This window comes from Aristolochia californica, unplaced genomic scaffold (assembly GCF_029961685.1).
Source record: "Aristolochia californica isolate CCGP_79_NKW_82.1479 unplaced genomic scaffold, dmAriCali1.0.hap1 SCAF_5, whole genome shotgun sequence".
Classification (NCBI taxonomy): domain Eukaryota; kingdom Viridiplantae; phylum Streptophyta; class Magnoliopsida; order Piperales; family Aristolochiaceae; genus Aristolochia; species Aristolochia californica.
In genome coordinates this window covers 43,882,616-43,904,851 of record NW_027182214.1, presented here as the reverse complement: position 1 = coordinate 43,904,851, position 22,236 = coordinate 43,882,616, and the positions used below count along the sequence as shown (strand labels likewise).

Genomic DNA, 22,236 nt, shown 5'->3' with positions numbered 1-22,236 from the left:
AATGGATTTCTTCACCTCGACGAACCCCTATCTCCCGAAAGAAATCCCCAAATTCCAAATGTCTCGACTCCCAATGAAACCCTATTCCCGAAACCCCCCAAATACAGTCGGTCCCGATAGAGTAACCTGGGTCGGGGACGAAATGCTGGGTCGAGTCGACCCAATTCAAGACACACAACAACAGAGTAAAATTTTTGATTTTATAAATTAGGAAAGAGGTTTCCTAAGTCTTAGACCCAACTTCATATAGTATTAAAGTTGGAGCTCATACGAAACCATTCGTGCAAAGCCACAATATAGGGCCGACATGTGGATTAGAGTGTGAGAAAATAGTATCACATGGATTAATGAGTATAAATATCTTGGCTTTATAAAGAGTTTTCCTAACTTTTTAGTCATTTTGGGATGGATCTTGGTCCCAACTTTACAAATAGTAGACTTGAGTTGAAGTTTTGGTTAATTGTAGCAACTTCCCTAGTCTAACACCACATGGGAGAATGAAGACACTTTCCACAAGTAATTTCCCAAATTTTGAACCTTCAAGACAAACTTCTTATATGTTATAATATCATAGTTAGGTTATTTTGTCATTGAATAGTTAGGGGAGGGATTTTAGCCTCGACATACTGGATCTATTATAAATTATTTCTTTAACCATTGTTATAACAATAGCTTGTCTCTACCTTGCATGGGTTCAGAGAGCGCAATCCTCTCAAAAGATTACAACACAAATTCTACTTTTTCTCTTTTTCACTCTCAATTTCCCTAGACACCGTATTAGAAAGTATTTGTTTTATGAAGAGTAAGAGACAAATTTTTCTTATATTTTTTATCTGTTTTGAAACTAAGTTTACTTCTATGAAGTTGCTTTCTCATCTACTTGATAGGCCAGTGAGTTAGTTTTGTTGAATAAAAAGATGGGTTGGGAGAGGCCACCTCCCTGCCATATATTTCCCTATAAAAGGTGGTGGTAAGAGGTGCTCCTTGTATTTAATTGTTCTATAATCTTATTGTTACTCCTCACTATGTTAGAGGTCATATTTATCCAGACCAAAATTGAAAAGACCTCATCTAGTCAATCATATTTGAAAATACAACATCTAAGAAGGCTTTATTTGAAGAAAAAAACAAAAAAGTAAATAAACCACAAGAGAATTGTTTATTAAATAAGAAAAATAATTTTTTCATATTTAATATGAATGAAACATAAAATATATACATCTAACCCTCGTAGACCCCATGTGTTAATTTAACACTTTTCATCTACAACTTCTATACTTCTCCCCTGGAGTTGGGAACCATGACATAAAGAAAACCTAGCTTGGACAAATGCCATATGAGAGAAAAGAAATCATCACTCCCCACCGAATGACAAGACTCCATACACCAATAGTCCTAGATCTAAGACAAGTTAAGACACACAAAGGTGGAACAACCTACCTTTTAGGGAGTCTTGAGAGCCTACGCACTTTTAAGGGTAACACCACATTTACCCACTTTTAAGGGTGGAAAACAAACTAACTCGACTCGACTCATGCTAGATTTAGGCACACTCTTGTTCTATCAAGTAGTGGTGCGCATTGCTTTGAAGTGATGGAAACAAACGGTTTAATGAGTTAGCTATGTGGAACTAAGCAATACACTTGTAAAGACATGACTCAACCCATACACCCGTGGGGAAATTTCAATGAAGGGACCTCACTAACTTGACCCAAAACTTCAACGTTGATTAGATTAACTCATATGTATACAATAGGAAAAAAAATGTTTCTCTATTAGAAACTAAAGTTAATAAGGAGAGTATAGTTGACTTATTGGCTTGTGGATATATGCTTCCTTTTATAAGACAGGATTGTTAATGAAAGAGTCGATTTACTCACAAAAGTACATTTTGTTTTCGTTTTAACTAATCCCAACCCAATGAGATGTACTGACTATAGACAGGCTCCAGAACCTAAAATGTTTTATTCTATTTCCGCAATCCCTTATTCAATCATCGTTGTTTCACTCGCTGTTTCATTTCTAATTCATTTGATCTGGTTGTTGCGATTCAGACGTGTCAGTGACGGATGAACTCAGAAAAGCGTTTGAGGGTGAAATAAAACAGACATAAGAAAGAAGGAAAACACAAAATATGGCTGACCACATGGGGAGTGACAATTTTTTGTTTCTCATTGAAATCCAAAGTGTGAAGTTAGATCCAAGGCTCATCCTAAAATGATTAGCTAACTTAGGAAACCTTTTTCCAATTAATAAGCTCAACATCTTTTTACACACTAATCTATGTAGGACTATTCCTTAACATAAAGGAGGCAAGTTGAATCATAATAATCTGCACGGTGATCTACAACACGTTCTTTCTTTTGAAGAGAGATTCTTTTTAATCTATCGTAGTGAATCAACATTTCAAGTAGCTCTTTTCAGTTGCCCTGTTATTGCTGCAAAAATATATTTTGTATTTAAATTTTTTCTTATTCGATCATACAAGTCCTAACATTAACTTTATTATTTTTCCTGGAATTAGAATATATACAAACATGTATTGTATTATATGATAATAATCTAAGATATTTAATGCATAATTTCCTTTTGTATTTAATGTATTGTATTATATGATAATAATCTAACATGTTTTGTGTATATTGTAGGACAAATATGTATATAATAATACCCCAGTAAGCATGCCATCTGTCTTGACACCCGCCCTGCTCCCAGGCCGAGAGCGCGAAGCCCCAATGTCTCACAGCCGAGCTTCTCCAGGCCGATTTTGAATTCGCTACGCTCATCAATGGCTGAATCACGGGTACTACCTCTTCCTCCTGCAGTAGTAATCTGTTATTTCTCTGATAAGAAAAAGGTAGTGGGTGAACTGAGAAGACGCTCATCGTCGTATGGAACTCGTTTGCTCTAAATGTAGTTTACTCAAGGAAGGTGATTACATGGGTTTTATCTGTTAAAAGAAGAACATTAACGTACATTTCAGTTTGTTCTTTGGTTCTTCAATTAATGCAAACCGTTTCTTTCCGTTCCGGAGAGAGACTTTTCCTGTTTAGTTTGAGGAAGAATTCTGAATCAGTGACGGTAAAAAGGATAATTTTTTTTTGCTACTATGGAGTTTTAGCAAGTAAATTTACAGGTAAGAAATCGGGAAGGATCTTAGAGCAACGGAACCATTTAATAGTGTGGGTTTATTTTTTATTTTATTTTTTGCTTTCTTTCTTCTCTATAAAAACTAAGGAAAAACTTAACTGCCTCAATTTGAGTAGGGAAAAAGCTGACAACTTTGATCATAAGCCTGAACATGTTAAAATCGTATATTTCCGCTGTGGATATTGTTCTCGTTTGATGTTTTGTTATTGCATGCATTTCTCTCTGGAGTTGAATTTCGATGATTTTCAGCCGAAGATAGGATTTCTGGTGCCTCTTAGGAACAGTCAAGAAGAAGATGAGCCATCAAGTATACCAGTTTTTAAAGGGCCAAACGTCTTAGGTAGGAGTGATCTTTCTCTGCTCGACAAAAGGGTGAGCAGGAAGCATGTCAGTTTCAATACCAGCGCTGATGGCTCCATTGAAATGGTTGTGGTATGCAATTGTTACTTTTTGTAGTGTTCTTTATCCATGCGATTGATTAAAGGACTTCAAAAATAAGTGAAGCAAATTGTTAGCTTGTGGGTTAATCTTGTTTGAAATGATTTGTGTCGGACATCTTTCACTTTTTGTAGGAAGGGTCAAACCCTGTGATTGTTCAGTCTGGCTTAGAGAGAAAGAGGCTTAATTGTCATGATAAAGCGACAATTTGTCATGGTGATATCATAGAGATGATTCCTGGTAATTTCAGTTATAAATACAAAACTCTAGAATCAGAGAAACATGAATCTCCGGAAAAACATAGTGAAGAGAGAACAACCTTGAAAAGGAAGCGGCAGATTCTTGATGATGAAGCTTTAGCACAATCCTTGCAGGTGATTTTCAGGCTTAGGCTTCCTAACATGTTGTTTCCATATTATACTTGTACTTTGTGGAAATTGTTGTATTTATATTGAATTTTTTGTTTGCTCTAAACTAAGGTTTTGGCGTTTTCATTTTATTTTGTACAGGAAGAGTTTTGGACCAATAATGATGTTCCAGTGACAGCAAATCGTGATTCATCAAATCCAGTCGACCTTGCTCTATCCTGCGATCAATTGGAGCCCATTTGTCATTTTAATGTACCCAAAGAAAAGATATCTTTTACCTTTCAACTCCTGCAAGTTCAAGGAATACCCACATGGGCAAATACCTCCTCTGTTTCAATTGGAGATGTGATACAGGCAAGAATTGCTGTAAAATTTTATATCTTGCTAGGCTCTCATTAGTGGATAGTTCTCATCACCCTATAGAGAAATTTTCAGATTTTGTTCTTGAGTATAACTCTGTAAACACATTAAAACATTATAATTACCATTTGGAGAGATCTTCAGGAGAGGAGCTAATCTTACTGTGATTGTTATGTTTATTTTTAATTCTTAACTTATTAGTAGGGAAATGTGCTCATGGCAGTCCTTTCAAATTACATGGTCGACATAGACTGGTTAATGTCTGGTGAGTTCATGTTCTATTTCCATTTAAATATGATGCCAATTAATTATCAGTTTGTCATATTACCATTCAAATTACTGAAGAATTTGTGCTTGGAAGATAACAACTGCCTTGCTGATTAATTTGGTGCTCTCATCTAATTATGAAAGTGATGGAAACCAGAGTACCGAGGACATACCTGTAGGAAGTTGCTCTGAATCAGCTAGACTTCAAGGGTCTAGAACCTCCATTTTTTACTATCTTCCTTGCCTCTCCCACCTTCCCTTCCTCTCTTATTCCCATTATATTTTGCTGCCGTAACTAACTGTCCCTCATAGGACAGTACCAGTGCTGCCAGGTGGAGCTCCTCCAGTGGACTCCAAGGCTCCTTCCATACGTCCTCCAATCTTATTTCCTCTTTTATCCATCCTACAGTAGACTTGGGCGACTGGGGGTCTACCAGAAAGATTTGGAGTAAGGTGTTATTGGAGTAAAATTTTTTTATCCTTTTGTTAGCTTCATAAAGAGTTCTCTTCTGTTCGGTTAGGATTGAATTTGTCTCCCTGGTGGATATGATTCCTGATAATGGGAAATGCAGTAGCAGCTAACGTCCCAAATTATTTATTTGGATTTTTATTTTTCTTCCTGGACATGATTTTTGTGTTACATTTGTTAAATATATCTTTTTCTTTAAATCCCGGTCACCTTTGGAAAGCCCACCACTTCTCTAAATTTCTTTATTCTACTTATGTAGCTTGTCCAGTGCTCCGAAAGGTTCCACATGTGCTTGTTATTCATGGAGAAAGCGGTCATTCATTAGAGCAGATGAAGGTATGATTTTGATTAATTTTCAAGTTACATGTGTTGATGTTTGTTGCACTAACAGAGCTCCATCACTGTCAATTTTTGAATCCTTTTAGGAAAAGAAGCCACAAAATTGGATTCTGCACAAGCCTCCACTCCCCATTTCATATGGTACCCACCATTCAAAGGCCATGTTCCTAGTATATCCTCATGGCATCCGTGTTGTTGTACATACTGCAAACTTGATCTATGTTGACTGGAATAACAAAAGCCAAGGCTTGTGGATGCAAGATTTCCCTTTAAAAGATGAGACTAATCTACAGGGAAGGTGTTATTTTGAAACTGACTTAGTTGAATATCTGAGTGCACTTAAGGTATGTCCTTTCTTTCACTAATTTCTGAAAGTCAGTGGAAAAACATTAAAATAGAGAAAAAAGAAGAAAACGAGTAGGAAGATAAAAAAGAGAGGCCAATATGGTTAATGCAATTAGTGGTTGTTGGACACCCTTAGTGGAAGAATTTGTAGAAGATTGACGTTTGGAGGTTGAAGACTTGTTTTCTTTTCTTATTACAATCTAACTGGTGTTTATGTGTTCAAATCCTTTCATTGCCTGCAGTGGGCAGAGTTCAGTGTTAAACATCCAGATTTTGGCAATGTCAGCATTAATGCATCATTCTTTAAGAAGTTCGACTACAGCAGTGCCATGGTACTCTTTTGCTGCCGTATAATTGCTATACTATTGCGAATTTGTAGAGTTCAACTTGATTCTTCTATGTAATAATAGCTTCGTAGACATGTTCCAATGTTTGCGGTTAAACATGTTAACAAAGGTATATTCCTATTCATAAGTAAATCTGGTTTCCCTACTCAAGTTGTTCTATTGCGCTGCCATGAACAAATTGTCGCTGAGTGGCTTGGACCATACCAGGGTGTCTGTCTCTAGTTTGTAATACTTACAAGTTTCCAGGAGTTCATTTGATAAGTAAAGTATTTGGATCTGGGTTTATCACGGGGAAATCCTTCAGATTGTAATTCTGGGATGACTGTGCTAATGGAATAGGTCCGGTCCACAGTGCTGTGCTTGATTGTGTAATTTGCTTATTTCTGTTGAATCTTATTTTGCATCTCCTCTAGCATTGCAGTATATTGCTAAGCAAGTGCCATTAAGGGGTCATTGCTTCATATTGTGTTGAAACTCCTCTGAGAAATACCCTATCTCTTGTCTAAAGATATTGATTGAAGCATGCTTACTTTATGCTTATTCCCATACTTTTACATCTTGTGATTTGATTGGTTTTCTAATATTACTCTCATCATGAGAATGGTCTCATAGAAAAAAAACAAAGTATGATTGGCCCACATCAAATGCACATTTGGTTTTATTACTTTCATCACATGGATGGTTTCACTGTAAACAAAATATGTAATCTGATACACAGGAAAAAAAAAGTGGATATGAGTCTTTAAATCTCGGAAATTTTTGGCTAATTTGTTTGGGTTACTCCACGTGGAAAACTTTTTAATTTCTTTGGGACTTGAATGATGTTATTTTGTATAATACCTAGGGGGTTGTGGATTGCCTATAGTGTGCAGCTTGTTTTTCAACTGAGATATTCCCTTCTGGTCTTTTGCTAGGTTAGATTAATTGCATCCGTCCCTGGATATCACTCTGGTTCCAACTTAAAGAAATGGGGTCATATGAAACTACGCGATGTTCTTCAGGATTGTAGTTTTGGAAATGAATTTATTCGATCACCTCTTGTTTACCAGGTAAATAAGCACAGCAAAAGAAATGGTGCTTTATACTTCATTAATATTTCAGCTTTATATATGATTTCGATCAATTTTATCTCAAAATATTTCAGAAAAGGTATTCAACTACATTTATTCTTTTGTTTATGTTATCCTTGTTTGACCTCATTCTCTTACCAATGTATGCTGTAATACACTGGGATTGTAGTGTCCTCAAGACTGTAGTTTCTGTCACACACAGAAGATGTAATTGTTCTTTCTATTACAGTTTTCATCCCTTGGTTCGTTAGATGAGAAATGGATGGCTGAATTTGCATCATCTACATCATCTGGGTTGTCAGATGATAAAAGCCCACTTGGATTGGGTAAAGCCCAAATAATATGGCCTACAGTTGAGGATGTCAGATGCTCTCTAGAGGTAATATAGTAGTTTCATGACAAATGATGCAACAAGATGAAACATGTTAAGGTTCCTTTATGTTTTTATGCCCGTTTGTAGGACATGCATGGATTACCTCTTTACATGGACACAATTTTCGTACTCTATTTTATCTTTTGTTCTTTTAAGTAGTTCCCCAAGTAATGGTTCCTTATATTTTGTTCCATAGGGTTATGCTGCTGGTAGTTGCATCCCAAGCCCACAGAAGAACGTTGAGAAGGATTTCTTGAAGAAGTACTGGGCAAAATGGAAAGCAAAACATACAGGCCGCTGGTTTGCACCTCTTTCTCTCTCTCTCTCTACGCCCCCCCCCACCCCACCCCACCCCTCTTTTTGTTTTGCTTGCTCTTTCTAATCTTACTTTTTCTCCTCCAATTTAATTAACTTCTAGATGGGTCACTTCTGATGTGATTCCTCTTGTGCCTTTTCTAAGAATTCCATATCAAAGTCTCTTTGATCCACAATCTTATCTGTATGAGAAGCTTCAATAAAGAATTATTAGGTTACCCTGACCCTTTAAACTTTGACATTATTACTAGTGATGAACGTGGCAGCTCCTGGAGGGTTTTTAAAAGTTCCAAATTTCCCCAGTGCATAGACCATTGCCAACTCTACTATTTTCCTCTGACCTGATCATGAGACCCTACCTATGTGACCCATGATACACTGCTCTCCCCTCCCCACCTTTTTGGTAAATGAAGGATATGAAGTATTGTCTGTTGAGGTGAAAGGTATTTCCAAATAATCATGATTATGCACCTTTGCTATGTATGACAGGTGTTGTAAGGCCATTTGCCATCTTGGAATCTGGAGCTTCTCCATTTACTCCTCGACACTGCTGTTGTAATACATAATGTAGATTTAGATTTATGCTGCGAAGAAAGACTATGGAGAGACATCCAGCTCAAAAGCTTGAATAGATAGGGCTGACCCAAGCTCTTAGACTAGTTTGTGGATTTGCTCTGCATTTTATGAAAAAGTCTGCTTGACACTGTCCATGTTGTGTGCTCCTCACATATGGCTCTGAACACGTGGACAATTTTGGGTAGATGCCTAGATTTTTGCTATTAAAGTTGCTCTGATAAAGATATCCAACTCAAAAGCTCAAGCTTTAAAAGGAGAGCCTAAACCAAGTTCTTGTACTGGCTTGTGGATTACTCTACAAGTGTTGGACTTTTCTCAATAGATTATCATTAAAATGAACTGTTCTTCTAGAATTCTGAGGTTTATGTAGGATTGAGATAGGTGTTTCTTGTTCATATTATTTTGTTATAAGAAAAATCTCAAATTCAAATTGGAACTGACTTTTATTTTTTTTGTGTGTCTCCTAGCCGGGCAATGCCACACATAAAAACATACACGCGATACAATGGCCAAAATCTTGCGTAAGAAAATTACCCCTTTTTGTTTGTCTGTTGTCATAACACTTGGATTGGATCTCTCCTATTAATGCTGTTTTCTTGTGGAGGAATGTAATTTATTGTTTTTTGGAAATGTTTTGAGTTTTCAACAGCTGGTTTCTTCTGACTTCTGCGAATCTAAGCAAGGCTGCTTGGGGTGCACTGCAGAAGAACAATTCCCAACTTATGATACGCTCTTATGAGGTACAGCATGCTTCGACAACTAAAGGACTTTTATGTGATTCTCACAAACCAATAGCAGACTTCTCAGATGGTCAAGATTTTTTTGGTAAGATCCACTGTTAGGTGGGTAGCCTTAAACGAGTGTGGTAACAGGTAAGCCTGAAGGCTGTTCCCGTCCCTGTCTGGGGAGATGCCAACCGTCTCTCCTTTCAACGAACACTTCAGATGGTCAAGATGACTAAAACCAATTTTAGAGACTTTAGTTTCTGACATGTTGTAATTCTTTATTTGTTCTATAATTGTGAATTTACTGACATTAAATCTGTAGAAAGTATAAGCCTTTCAATAGTAGGGGTTCATGAAACTACATAGTTATTGCAAATTACGTTTTATCTACTGTAGCCTTATACTTTCTTGCCTGATTTCAATGGTTCAGCTGGGAGTTTTATTTTTGCCGTCTACAGTTAGGGGACAAAGTCCTGGATTTTCTTGTACTGATAATGGTGGGAGCTCTCAGGTAGTTACTCAACGCAAATCTACAGCATTTACTGCTTTTTGGAAAGAAAAGTCAAAATGTTCTGTCCTGTGCCGGAAATTGATGCAGGGAGCGAGCAAACAGCTGGGGACCTCTGAAGGGAGCAAAGTAAAGCTGGTGACTCTCTGTTGGCAAGGCAATGGGAGTACCAATTCATCTCCTGAAGTAATAAAATTACCAGTCCCATATCAACTGCCTCCACTTCCATACGCATCTGAAGGTGAGGCAGAGAACATCCCTGGCCCAGGTGTCTTATTTGTTGTAATTCCTCCTTATGATCTTATGAGTCATGCAAGACTTAAGTTTTGCCTTTGTATTGCAATAATTTCACTAAAATCCTTCTCGTGATCGTGTCTACACCACCTTTTATCGTAAATGTGATCCTTCTGTTGTTTTCTTTTTCAGATGTTCCATGGTCTTGGGACAAGAGATACCTCAAGAAAGATGTCCATGGGCAAATCTGGCCACCTCGCTCTTAGATGTTTTTAACGCTATTGAGCTGTTGACAGAAAGGAAACTAAACTACTCTTATCATTTTCTTTCCTTATTCAAGCCGATTCCTTCATGAAATGGTCTCATGAAAAAGCAAGGCCAAACACTACTTTCCATATTCATAGAATTTATTTATTTTCCTGAAACTCGTTATGTGAAACTCACCTGAATGTCAGAAGCAGGCAGAAAATGTTTGAACAAACGAAAACTGGTCGCGTCACTAGGCTTTCAGTAGCCATTTACCCAATATATGCATGCTTGCCCATAGAACTACTCTTATGTCGACAGACCCTCTTCGTATGTGATTTTGAGTTGATAGATGAATTCGATATGGGCTTCTACGAGATCAGTGAAGGAACCCAAATTGATGTTTCCATCACAATGAGCAAAATAAGGTGGTGGGTGACGATCGAAACGAGAAGGCTCCACCTGCTACAGGTTGGAGCGAACTGTCGTGAAGGAAGAGATACAGAAGCAGAACAGACCTCCCATGAAAAGACTGATACTCGTCTTTTTCGGGCATTGCGATGGAAGACGACGGCTATTTGCGCGAATATGGAGCTGTATCGTTCATGAGGTTGGATGTGAATAGGGCCTACACGTAGCCAATCACCACGTTGGGCCTGGTGATTGGACTTGGGCACAAGTTTGCTGGACGCTGATGATTGGACTTGTCATCTACTGTGAAAACCTCTCAATCGAGCCCTCTGATGAGCGGGTATGTGGACCTCCAGAAAGCCCATTTTATATGGGCCAAAGACTTACTGGATTTGATCTGGTCAAGAGAGAAAATATCTGTTAACGGTCGTTATGTTAAACGTGTAGACTAACGTCTACCAAATCCGGAGGCTCTGGAATTCCAGTCATGGCGTGCTGGTAACGGATGCCAGCTAACAAATGCCACGTGGACGTTTATTAGCCACACTTCTCGGTTGTTCCGCCGCGGACCCTTATCTGCCCTTGAAGAAGTCGCCGACCGCTCTTATAAATTGAGCTTCCTTCCCAACCTTTCTCATTGTCTATTGATTTATCGTTCAAAAAAAAAATTCAGCCGTTCTCTCAAGGTATGCTCCCTAATCCCTCTCTTCGTTTCTTTAGATTCTACCTTCGTGATGTCTTGTTTTGTATTCATTAGTCGTTCACGAATAAAAATCCTTGGATTCTAGGTTTGTTTCGTGCACTTGTTTTTCCCTTGTTTCAGTCGTAAAATTTGGTTGTGCTGTAGTTTTTTTTTTGTTTTTCATGGATCGTCTCAGATCCTTTAGGCGTTTCTTTGGTTTTTTTTTTCTTCTAATATTCCTTGATTCGTATGCAATTTTTCTTCTGTTCGCGTGATGATAATTTTTTGAGAGATTGGGTATCTGTTCTCGTTTTCCCCCAATTATGACCTTTCCCGTATTAGAGTTTACCAGTTGGAAGGTTTCTTCCTCTTTTGGATCGGAAATTTTTTCTTTTCGTATATAGTGTTTTAAACATGGTTAGATCTCGTCTTTCTATTGTGTCAAGAATATTTTTATTTCTTTACTAGTCTATGGTGTGAATAAATTATGCAACTTTATATTGCTTTTGCTGATCCTTTTTCGCTTTATTTTTATCACAGATGCAGATCTTTGTGAAAACTCTCACTGGCAAGACTATTACTCTCGAGGTCGAGAGCTCCGACACCATCGATAATGTTAAGGCAAAGATTCAGGACAAGGAGGGAATCCCTCCTGATCAGCAGCGATTGATCTTCGCCGGTAAGCAGCTGGAAGACGGCCGAACCCTTGCCGACTACAATATCCAGAAGGAGTCCACCCTCCATCTCGTACTTCGGTTGAGGGGAGGGATGCAGATCTTCGTCAAGACCCTTACGGGTAAGACCATCACCCTCGAGGTGGAGAGCTCCGACACTATCGACAATGTTAAGGCGAAGATCCAGGACAAGGAGGGCATCCCTCCTGACCAGCAACGATTAATCTTTGCTGGTAAGCAGTTGGAAGATGGCCGGACCCTTGCGGACTACAACATCCAAAAGGAATCGACTCTCCATCTTGTCCTCCGATTGAGGGGTGGGATGCAGATTTTTGTCAAGACTTTGACTGGCAAGACCATCACTTTGGAGGTGGAGAGCTCTGATACGATCGACAACGTCAAGGCCAAGATCCAGGACAAGGAGGGTATTCCTCCGGACCAGCAGAGGTTGATCTTTGCTGGGAAGCAGCTCGAGGATGGTAGGACCCTCGCGGACTACAACATCCAAAAGGAATCGACGCTCCATCTTGTCCTGCGTTTGAGGGGAGGCATGCAAATTTTCGTCAAGACTTTGACGGGCAAGACCATCACTCTGGAGGTGGAGAGTTCCGATACGATCGACAACGTCAAGGCGAAGATCCAGGACAAGGAGGGTATTCCTCCGGACCAGCAGAGGTTGATCTTTGCCGGGAAGCAACTGGAAGACGGGAGGACCCTGGCGGATTACAACATCCAGAAGGAGTCGACTCTCCACCTTGTCCTGCGCCTCCGCGGCGGTATGCAGATATTCGTGAAGACCTTGACTGGGAAGACGATCACCCTGGAGGTGGAGAGCTCCGATACGATCGATAATGTGAAAGCCAAGATTCAGGACAAGGAAGGAATTCCTCCGGACCAGCAGCGTCTCATCTTCGCTGGCAAGCAGCTTGAGGATGGGCGGACTCTTGCCGACTATAACATTCAGAAGGAGTCGACCCTTCACCTTGTCCTCCGTCTCCGTGGTGGTCTCTGAAAAAAGAAAGTTGTTGGTTAATGTGTTTGTGGTCCTTGTTAGGACCTTTGGAAGTTGTTGTCCTTTCCTAGTTAATAATAAACTTGTAGTATTTGACAATGGGGGAATCTCCCGTTCTTAATTATCGTAATGTGATCTGGTTTTTCATTGTTCTTCGTCTTTCCTGAAATTTTCTTATATGGTAATGAAACATAGAAATCTTATGTTGTAAGAGCTTTTGGATCAGCTTGGATATCTGGTTTCTTCGACTGAGATAATCACTAAAGCACATTCGGGGAGGAATATTTCGGTGACAGCGCAAATATTTCTTGAATCGCAAAGCTTTACCCGGGGATCAAAGTTCCTCTACCTAGATTCGGGACTCCTTTCTTTCATTCCATGAAATCATTCCACACACCGCCCTTATTTCCGTCCACCGATTTATGATGTGTAAGTTGCCCCTAAAGAGAGAATATTTTCATACTTTCGGTCGTGATCTGTGGGTAAGTCAGCTGCTGCCTTGCTTCATCAATCATCTCCCCCTCCCTCAACCACCGTTTCTTCTCTTTTGGTCTCGGTTGATTCCTTCTAACATGAGCTGATACCAAAGAAAGCAGTATCCACTGTACCTGTTTCCTTTTAAATCCCTAACGTGATCTCACCCAATCTCTGTTCAGCTGATCAGATTCTCAGCGTACAACTGCAGCAGAGTGTCCGCTTTAAAGCCCCAAAAGAATTCATATCCTTTGCTTTTAACCAAAACATTTTTAATGAATGTTACATGGATTCCACTACGAGATTTCCTGTAATGAGTTTGATTAAGTCCAGAAGATCGTGAGTCAGTTGTGGATTTTGCAGTGTATACTGGTAGCGTAAAAAAGGAGACCATTCAGTCGTGAAACCAACAATCTAACCTGAATGCTTTTAACAAAAGATTGTACAAGATGCTCGTCAGCACAAGGCAGAAGCTTTCCTGTATTACTTATCTTTATCGAGCAGGTAACAGTAGGAGAAAAAGTACTCCGTGAGTGCGTTATATATAGGCAGCCTCCTTCTGTTGAGCAGAGAGAGCTTCAAAACCTGCTGAGGAGAGGCATGGAGAAAGACGCTAGTCTGAGCATGGAGGACCAACTGGAATTGGTAGCCAAGGCTTTTGTTGATCACTACTACCATCTGTTCGATAATAATCGTCCATCGCTCTCTTCTCTCTACCATCATACCTCGTTGCTTACCTTTGAAGGCCAGAAGATCCAAGGAGCAGAAGACATCTCGATGAAGCTCACACAGTTGCCCTTCGATCACTGCAAACATTTCATCTCGACCATGGATTGTCAGCCGTCTCCATTCGCTGGCGGTATCATCGTTTTTGTCAGCGGCAGCCTTCAGTTACAGGGGGAAGAGCACCAGTTGAGGTTCAGCCAGGTGAGTTCTGTAATATTTCTTGGAACGGTGCTATTTTGTGAGGATCAGATTACTGGGTAGAATAATGCAGAAACCTATTTGATGGGTCTCTTTCTACTCTTGTCTGATTGGGGTGTCAGCAGTCTAATGCGAAACAAATTGGGTTTTGCAATAACCAATTGACTTCAACTCCCTTCCGTTCTGGCTGCTTAGAAATCTAGTCCGGTTGTAGTTTTTCAGTTTATCTGATAAAATTGTTCTTCATTTACATGAATTGTTCCGTAAATGATTAACAGTAAGTCTTTCTTTTGCATGTTGCAGATGTTTCACTTGATTCCCACGCTACATGGAAGCTTTTTCGTGCAGAATGACATATTCCGCCTCAACTATGGGTGATCAGAGCATCATCCAAGACCCAAAAGGAAAAAAGAAAAAAAGTGTTATCATCCGAATTATTTTTCTTTTTTCTGGTTTCTTCTCTGTTTTGATTTATGGAGATGAGCCTGTTTGTATTTTATTTGTCGAAATAAGAAAGAACCCTTGTCTGCCATAGTTGTGAGGTATGTGAAGACATAAAATAGCAAATCTAACCGACCTGTATTTAATTTGGATATTATCAACGTCGTGAATGTTGCTTTCAGCGATTTGTCTAGAATTTGCTGATCGCCGGCCAAGTTTCAGTTCTAAACAACGAAACGCAAGGACCCGATTTGTTCTGTTTCTCACTCTCAAAAATCCATGCAACAATAAAATAAAGGCATCTCTTCTACACTTCACCTTCACCAAAGACCCGTCGGATCCCCCAACCAAAACTCACCTTTTCTCGTCTTTCTTTATTCTTCTTCCTCTTCACCTCTCCCCCCATTTCTGCATATCCTTCAACAATCTCTGTCTCTGTACGAATTAGTCCCCGCAGGAAAGCTTTACGGTTCAACCAAGATGAACGACCTTCTCACGGTAACCGGAAACCATTTGTTTCGCTTTGTAATTTTGTCATTTACATAATAGATTTTGAAGGAGAACTGAAATTGATTTCTGCTGGCTCTGTTCCTGTTTCTAACCGTATACATCTCCTTCAATAACCTGTAAAACAGGGACTCTTTGAAAGGTTTGTGAACTGCCCATATTATGCAATAGATTGTATCAATTAAGTTCATGTCAAGAACGGTTAATAAAGTTCATCGATAAAGTAAATGGCTGGAATTGAAACTGAACCCGGTTAAGAGTTAAATGGGAGATTCTGTAGGAATTAAGCCATGGTTACATCAAGCATATCTCATTTTCTATCTACCAGCGAAGTGATGTGAAATTCAGTTTGGTAGAAAGGAAGCTTCCTCTCTCTGAAGGTTCTCAGAAGATGTTCTGGTTTAATAGGATCATGGGTTCTTCCAGGATTCCTTCGTCGGCGGCAAGAATAAGCATTCTGAAAAGAAAGATATTGAACTAGGAAAACGGGCTGCAACAAATAATTCAGATTTGGGAATGGAGTCGTACTTTAAGAAGGTCCTTCCTACAAGCATAACCAGTATAATTCTTCCTTGCGTTACTTAGTATTTCTAACTACTGATATCATCTATCTGCGCTCTACTTCCATCGCATTCAGGTGGAGGATGTCGAGAAACAGATAGAGAAGCTGTCCAAGCTGTTTCAGAGGCTTCAGGTAAATATCATCCTACATTTGGATACGTTTTCCTGACCAACATTCTTGAATCTGGTAAAAACAATCCCATGAACCTTTTCTTGTTTCACACACAGGAAGCCAACGAGGAGTCCAAATCTGTTACAAAAGCCTCTGCAATGAAAGGTAGTTCCCTTACACGTCAATCTTCAAAACGGATAACGATTGATGAGATTAACCTTTTCAATAAAAAAAATTCCAGCAATCAAGCAAAGAATGGAGAAAGATGTTGATGAAGTGGGGAAGATTGCACGAAGCATAAGAGCAAGACTCGAAGAAATAGATAAAGATGTATTAATCTGTTACCTGTTTTTTAGTCTATTGTCTGATAGAGCACTTTCTTGTTCTTGCGTTACTGACTGACTTGTGCTTTCAAGAATTTAACCAATCGCCAAAAGCCTGGCTGTGGTAAAGGAACTGGAGTGGATCGATCAAGAATGGCAACAACCATGTAAGTTGCAGAACCCAGTTTTTGGTTTTTTTTTTTTACGGTTTATAAATTGACATATTCTTTAGAGACATGCGAGCATGGGTTCTGATACTTGGTCTTTACTGCAGAGCCTTAAAGAGAAAGTTCAAAGATCAAATCACTGATTTCCAGGTGTTCATGCTAGTCTCTTCGGTTCAGTCAAAACCCCTGTGCATGTCCTTCCATTTATACTCCAGAAATCCTTTTTCAGGTTCTAAGAGAAAACATTCAAGATGAGTACCGCGCCATAGTTGAGAGAAGGATTTTTACAGGTTTTATTGCTAATTTGATGTCATTTCTGCCTTCATTATCTTTCTGTTTACTTCCTGAAATGCATAACATATTGGTTTCAAACGCTTCTCTCCATCTGTGGCTCCAAATGTTGCAATGGTGCAGTGACTGGTGTAAAACCTGATGAAGAGGTTAGTATCTGAAGCTAAACAATCACAAAGCTGTACTTAAAAGTTCATAATTTGCAAGCTTGAGACATGCCATATAGTAACCATTTACGATCAACCTAGATGATTGAGAATCTAATTGAGACTGGAAATAGCGAGCAAATCTTCAACAAGGCTATTCAGGAAATGGGTCGAGGACAGGTTGGTCCACTTGAAGCATCTGTTTTTTTATAAATTCTAATCGAATACAAGAGCTAAAGGTAAAATATTCTTACTTTCATGTTCATAGGTGTTGGATGCTTTACAAGAAATACAGGAAAGACATGATGCAGTGAAAGAAATTGAGAGGAAACTTCTTGACTTGCATCAGGTACAGCCTACTTCCTTCTCAATCTCTTACCATTGCTTTCAAAATGTCCAACTCCAATTCTATAAGTTTTGTTTATCATCAGCTCATGCTCAATAATCTTTTTTTTTTCTTCAGGTTTTCATGGACATGGCAGTATTAGTAGAAGCCCAAGGAGATATTTTAGATAATATAGAGACCCAGGTTCGATTCTCCTTCATGCGAAAGCTAATAGCAATCCAATATTTCTAGAGCATCTCTTTCTTATCATACAATCATTTTTACTTACAGGTGATGAATACAGTGGACCATGTTCAATCTGGAACAGAGGCACTTCACACAGCAAAGAGCTTACAGAAAAAGTCTAGGAAGTGTATGATGATTGCTATTATACTCCTTCTTATAATCGCGATAATAATCGTTCTTTCAATCTTAAAACCATGGAAGAAGTAGCAAAGAAGATCATCAGGAGGCCTTATACACTTCTGCTTCAATAACCAACATCTGTCAGCAAGAAATTGGACATGTCTTGTATGCAGAATTTTATTGGCTTGTAATGTAACAATGATGGTTTTGCTTGCTTCTACAAGATGAACTTTAGAAAACAAACAAAAAATATCCAAATTTTTGAAATGAAATCTGCCCTGGACAATCTCTAACTGTGCCAAAGAATAAGTTACCTCATGTCAAAGTACTTTCATCAAAAGCAGGATGTTTTCTGCAAGGAACTACACATACCAGAAGCCAATGTTTTAATGAGGAGTTACTAGGGGGTTGATTCTAGTACCCAACTTTCACATCACTTATAGGAAACTGGAATTTATAATTTGGGGTCACCAGACAGAAATACCCAGTAAGAAATGAAGCAAATAAAAAAAAAAAAAAGAAGAGCAAAGCAGAGAAACTCAATGAACTAAGACACAAAGGGATTAAATTGCAGCACAAAAGAGTAGAAATAGTAGAACTCCACTAAATATAATCTGGTAACTCAAATTGCATGAGTATATGTATGAAACATTTAAGGTTATATTTCCCTTGTATATAATTGTATAAATGGAAACAAAAAAAGGGGTATTCTTTCACCACAAGCATGACTATGTGTTCAAAATGCCAAACTATGCACATGATTTATGTGTTTCAAAATTTTGTCTTCGGGTCTCTCATGGAGTTGGTGGTAGGATGCATGATTTTTAGGAGGGAATATGTGAGCATGAGCTTGAGGGAAGTCTTCTCTTCGGTATCATAACCCCTAGGAGACCTAACTTCTACAAGGCTTTTTCCTTTGGCTGATTGAATTTCTAGGGCAAGGAACCTATCATTAATAGTGTCAAGTTGTTTCTAAAATTTGTTTGAAGGTATCATCTATGGTGTCTATAACGGAGGATGATGTATTTCCCGACATGATGCGATCACTACGTAAATACATGTACTATTGAGTTCTTACAAGTAAGCCCAAACAAACTCTATGCTTGTTAAAATGTCTTGCTTAAGGTTCTAGCCTTCTTTGGTATTACACAGTTTGTCTTAAATTGTATTAATATTTATTTTTGTGATGGTATTTAGTTGAACCAAAATAATTAAATCTCGAAATTTGTACCTCAAAAAATCCTTGCCAAAAAAAGAAGAAGAAAGAAACCACATTTATTTTGTGTAGAACGATGTAACCTGGTAGACTGGTTGGGGTGACCAAAAGTGAGAGCGAACAAGCTGATGATGACTCTTCCGTCTTTTTTTTTTTTTACTTCTAGTTTTGCATGTGGTTGGGCTCCTCTTTACGGTGCCCAATTAAACAGAAATTCTGATTAATCAAAGCAGAGCGAGAGGCGAGCCAAGGGCAAGGGGAAATTATGAGAGCAGACGGCATCGTTGACTGGCCGGTGGCAGATCGCTAGAGATCAACAACGACGGGCAGTGTCGACGGAGGTAGTTAGGGGTGGCATCGAGCTGAGCCTAAAATTTTTATCGAGCTCGAGTCTAATAATTTTAACTAAGTTCGAGTCGAGCTCGAGCTTCAACATTCATTTAAAAATTTTCAAAAAATACATGTCTCGAGTTCGTGCTCTAACATACATTTAAAACTTTTCAAAAAATACATGTCAAATAAAATGTATATAAAATTATGCATACATTTTACATAAAATTGGAAATGACCTCTACTTAAAATTGGACATAAGGTTGGCATCAAATCCAGGAGTCCGAACCTTGTTCAAGCCGAGCTTGATTTAAATTTTTTGAACTCAAGCTTGAGCCGACCCTAGCCTCAAACCTAAAATTGTAATTGAACTCGAGCCTAATAATTTTAACTGAGTTTGAGCTTGAGCTCTAGCTGAGTTCGAGCTTAACCTACATTTAATACTCTATATAAAATATATGTCAAATAAATTATATATAAAATTATGCATACATTTTAAAAAAAGAATGATAGGGGAGGTTCAGGATTGAATTCCAATAATGGATTAAAACGCATCAATATTAATCTTTTTTACTCCAAATGTTGTCTAGCTTGTTTTGTAATTTTTGAATCTGGCCATAAATTTACTATGGCCTCCTTATTGCCCCTGGTTGAAAATTTATATTCTAGGAAAAACTAGAAATTTTTTTCCTATGATACATATTTCCAAAAAAAAACCTTTAAATGAAATCTTATTAGTATTAGTGAAAATTACAAGAAATATTTTAAAATTTTCTTAGGAAAGTTAAATGGACCTCTTATTGTCTCTTCTAGGGAAATAAATAAAAATTAATAATCAATCTAATATATTACTATACTTATCGATAATTTTTTAATCAAATAAAATGTCAAACACAAAATTGCAATGAAAATTGCCTCATGCTAAAAGTATTATAGCATCAACTGTCAAATACTTATTAAAAAATTTTCTATACAATTTTCTAGCCCATCTTGTCCAGAAAATCTTACTTAGAAAATTAATTTCTGACGAGACGATGCGGCGGTAAGGTGGTTACGGCACCGGCGAGGACCTGTCGTCGAGGATGACGGTGACGGAAGCGACGGCGACAGAAACAGAGACGAAGGCGAGGGGAGGAAGAAATCGAATGGACGGCCACAGAGGCGGTCGACGAGTAGCTGTCGACGGCGACAGAGGCAGTGACAACAACCGACGGGAGGGGCTCGACGGTGACGAGGGGAGGAAGAATCCCCCCCTCCCCCTCGCTCTCACTCTCGATCCTGACTCAGCTCGTTAACGAGCTGGCTCGTGAGCTGTCGAACCGAACCTAGATTTGGTCAAGCTTGGCTTGTTAATTAAAACGAGCCGATTCCTAATCTCGAATTTGTCTCGAGATCTAGGGATATCGAATCGAACCGAGCCGCTCGGTTCGAAGCCACCCCTAGAGGTAGTGATGGTGGAGGCGGCACTTTCAGCAGTGAAGAGGTACGTTACACAACTACCGACGATAGAAGGGAAGATTGAAGTCATATCTAGTGTGGGACATCAACAGATGGTGTTGCTAGTAGACCAGTGATGGAAGACGGTGGGGATTGTGAGAAAGTCTAAAGGAAGAGGGGCGATGGCAAAATTTGGAAATTTCGACAGCGATGTTGTGTCTGATGTTGTGTCTATGAAAAAATGTCATCAATAGCAAGTATCAACAAAGTTGGAGGAGGAAAACGATCAATGAGACCAGTGATGGGGAGGGAAGGTTGACTGAGGAGAACTGGTCGGTGCTTCAATAGTTGCTTGGGCAGTGCATCGCCGCTGCCTAGCTTCCAGAATTGGCTCGAAGAGGAAGTGATGGGTTGATGGACAGTTGATCGAATCACGAGCATGTGGTTTTAATTGAAAAAAAATGGTTGGTATCATTAAAGTCGAAGACTCGCCGAAGGGATCTTTGGCTCTGATACCAAACTGATGTGGGACGAGCATGATTTGATAATTTTGACGGTGAAATTGGAGAAAAAAATAAGAGAAAAGGAGAAAAAAAAGAAAAAATTAGAAGAAGAAGAAAGAGAAGATTAGAGAGGTAGAAGAGAGATCGGGAAGGGAAGAGCATTAGAAAGAAACATTTAATTCATCATAAATCTATTTCACTAATCCGATTAAAATCAATTAATAAATAAATAAATAAAATTCAAAATTCTGAAAGAGATAAATCACAAATCTCTTAAAATCAGAAAAATAAAAAATTAAAAAATAAAAAATAAAAATATGGAATCACCCAACCACAATGTGGCTGGTCCTGGTGGGGCCCGACACCTCCGAGTGTAACCGGTGACACACCAGTGTTCCCACCACATTATATACAATTTCATCAGAAATACCTGATAGTTGACTACAACATTTTTCTTTAACAGTAACCTCATAACTTTTGAAATGATAAATAGTAAACAGTTGAGGGATTGTATTACTTAAAAAACTTAATAGATAAAATGTTTATCCCTTTGTCACTTCTTTTCATGCTAACAAGAATACCACCAATTGAGTCCAAATTCGAAGTATGACAATGGTCTCATATTTGGAAAATCTAACATGATCCCGTGGTGCAAGTCAAATAGTAGTTCAAATAGTACTTCACATAAATCCAAATATTAAGCATTTGTAAGTGTCCTCTTCAGGTTTTAGCCCACTTTTAATCATCTCCTCGTGAAGCTTTCTTCATATATTTCTCAAAACAAAGCAGTTATCATCATTGAGAAACTCTCAGCATTCACTATATTTCTACTTGTCATATGATCAAACACTTTAATCGCTTCTGAAATCCTGCTTCCTAGACAGAGACCATCAAGAAGAACATTGTAAAGGGCAACATCCAATCTCTGCAAGCTCCTCTTTCGTAGAGTAATACTCTATAACCAAGTTATATGACCCAGAACTACTCATTCCGGAACTCAACACCGTTAAGGCCTTCTCGAGTTTCCCTTCTCTATAAACTTACAATTGCAGATGGGAAAAACAACTTGTAAGCTCTAACCATTGATCTTTAGTATCAATATTTGTTCATTTCTCTTTCACTGAACTGATTAGCTGCAGTCTGCAGAGGTGTTACAGTTGAGTTGAACGGGACAACTTCATAGCTTGGTTTTACATTATAGACG

General features: G+C 38.6%; 4 protein-coding genes and 1 non-coding gene across 5 annotated transcripts; 4 read left to right on the top strand and 1 right to left on the bottom strand.

The window, feature by feature from the left end:
* The first annotated feature begins 2,716 nt into the window (after positions 1–2,716).
* Positions 2,717–10,433, top strand: LOC137965937 (tyrosyl-DNA phosphodiesterase 1). Its single transcript, XM_068812342.1, has 16 exons — positions 2,717–2,803; positions 3,400–3,582; positions 3,723–3,962; positions 4,098–4,310; positions 4,521–4,581; positions 5,312–5,388; positions 5,478–5,735; positions 5,979–6,068; positions 6,998–7,132; positions 7,383–7,532; positions 7,723–7,826; positions 8,885–8,938; positions 9,067–9,157; positions 9,573–9,653; positions 9,741–9,891; positions 10,077–10,433. Exons 1-16 carry the CDS (start codon positions 2,789–2,791, stop codon positions 10,148–10,150), a joined length of 1,977 nt encoding a protein of 658 aa, XP_068668443.1. The 5' UTR covers positions 2,717–2,788; the 3' UTR covers positions 10,151–10,433.
* LOC137966764 (U6atac minor spliceosomal RNA) lies at positions 9,232–9,356 on the bottom strand. Its single transcript, XR_011116256.1, has one exon. It is a non-coding gene; the product is annotated as a U6atac minor spliceosomal RNA (small nuclear RNA).
* Positions 10,434–11,125: 692 nt separating the features above from the next.
* On the top strand, positions 11,126–13,061 carry LOC137966602 (polyubiquitin). The gene is made up of 2 exons (XM_068813279.1): positions 11,126–11,227; positions 11,764–13,061. The coding sequence occupies exon 2, from the start codon at positions 11,764–11,766 to the stop codon at positions 12,907–12,909; it is 1,146 nt and encodes a 381-aa protein (XP_068669380.1). The 5' UTR covers positions 11,126–11,227; the 3' UTR covers positions 12,910–13,061.
* A 904-nt stretch (positions 13,062–13,965) lies between these two features.
* Positions 13,966–14,885, top strand: LOC137966603 (nuclear transport factor 2B). The gene is made up of 2 exons (XM_068813281.1): positions 13,966–14,310; positions 14,611–14,885. The coding sequence occupies exons 1-2, from the start codon at positions 13,984–13,986 to the stop codon at positions 14,683–14,685; spliced, it is 402 nt and encodes a 133-aa protein (XP_068669382.1). The 5' UTR covers positions 13,966–13,983; the 3' UTR covers positions 14,686–14,885.
* Positions 14,886–15,170: 285 nt separating this feature from the next.
* Positions 15,171–17,633, top strand: LOC137966638 (syntaxin-132-like). The gene is made up of 13 exons (XM_068813322.1): positions 15,171–15,246; positions 15,682–15,792; positions 15,893–15,949; positions 16,045–16,093; positions 16,170–16,258; positions 16,345–16,418; positions 16,526–16,568; positions 16,648–16,708; positions 16,833–16,858; positions 16,958–17,035; positions 17,124–17,204; positions 17,319–17,384; positions 17,472–17,633. Exons 1-13 carry the CDS (start codon positions 15,229–15,231, stop codon positions 17,631–17,633), a joined length of 915 nt encoding a protein of 304 aa, XP_068669423.1. The 5' UTR covers positions 15,171–15,228.
* The last annotated feature ends 4,603 nt before the right edge of the window (positions 17,634–22,236 follow it).

Bases quoted from the DNA above. Each gene is read 5' to 3' on its own strand.
- LOC137966602 (XM_068813279.1), top strand. From the start codon at position 11,764: ATGCAGATCTTTGTGAAAACTCTCACTGGCAAGACTATTACTCTCGAG.
- LOC137966603 (XM_068813281.1), top strand. From the start codon at position 13,984: ATGGAGAAAGACGCTAGTCTGAGCATGGAGGACCAACTGGAATTGGTA. The intron at 14,311-14,610 runs GTGAGTTCTGTA...TGCATGTTGCAG, and splicing joins ACCAGTTGAGGTTCAGCCAG to ATGTTTCACTTGATTCCCAC.
- LOC137966638 (XM_068813322.1), top strand. The intron at 16,859-16,957 runs GTTAGTATCTGA...CGATCAACCTAG, and splicing joins GTGTAAAACCTGATGAAGAG to ATGATTGAGAATCTAATTGA. The intron at 17,385-17,471 runs GTTCGATTCTCC...TTTTACTTACAG, and splicing joins TAGATAATATAGAGACCCAG to GTGATGAATACAGTGGACCA.
- LOC137965937 (XM_068812342.1), top strand. The intron at 4,311-4,520 runs GCAAGAATTGCT...ACTTATTAGTAG, and splicing joins CAATTGGAGATGTGATACAG to GGAAATGTGCTCATGGCAGT. The intron at 5,389-5,477 runs GTATGATTTTGA...GAATCCTTTTAG, and splicing joins ATTCATTAGAGCAGATGAAG to GAAAAGAAGCCACAAAATTG.